Source organism: Phaethon lepturus, unplaced genomic scaffold (genome assembly GCF_000687285.1).
Source record: "Phaethon lepturus isolate BGI_N335 unplaced genomic scaffold, ASM68728v1 scaffold33060, whole genome shotgun sequence".
In the NCBI taxonomy this organism is placed as follows: Eukaryota; Metazoa; Chordata; class Aves; order Phaethontiformes; family Phaethontidae; genus Phaethon; species Phaethon lepturus.
This window is the reverse complement of record NW_010510368.1, coordinates 1-375: the sequence shown is the minus strand read 5'-3', so window position 1 is coordinate 375 and position 375 is coordinate 1. Positions and strand designations below refer to the sequence as shown.

The 375-nt window shown below is 66.9% G+C and overlaps 1 protein-coding gene across 1 annotated transcript in view; it reads right to left on the bottom strand.

The window, feature by feature from the left end:
* LOC104628292 (collagen alpha-1(XVIII) chain-like) overlaps positions 1 to 182 on the bottom strand; it is a gene marked incomplete at both ends in the record, with an annotated part of 5,498 nt that extends 5,316 nt beyond the window's left edge. Inside the window, one exon of the mRNA XM_010296825.1 lies at positions 138 to 182. Coding sequence (XP_010295127.1) covers positions 138 to 182 — 45 coding nt within the window. The remainder of the gene's footprint in view (positions 1 to 137) is intronic.
* Between the last annotated feature and the right edge of the window lie 193 nt (positions 183 to 375).

The following is a 375-nucleotide window of genomic DNA, read 5'->3' as shown; positions in this document are numbered from 1 at the left end:
TGCTCTGGGAGGAACCCAAACACCAGCATCCCCCTCCCTGCTCCGGCATGAGGTGGTCCCCCCAAGCAGCATCCCCGCCTCCAGTCTGCAATGCCTGTGGGACCCCCCCCACAAGAAACCTGCCCCGGGCACAGTACCTTGGGTCCTGGCGCACCGGGGAGGCCGAGGTCACCCACATCACCCTGGGGAGGAGGAGGAAGAAGAGGGTGAGAAGAAGCTGCCTTGCTCCAGGAGCAGGGTGGTGCTCTCCAGCTCAGGGATGGAGGGAGCTGGGACCTCCCAGACATGTGCCGGGGTGCCGGCTGCTGAGGGGGGAGCTGTGACGTGCTCCCGGGGGACGCAGGACACTCACCCGCTCTCCTTTGGACCCCGGCT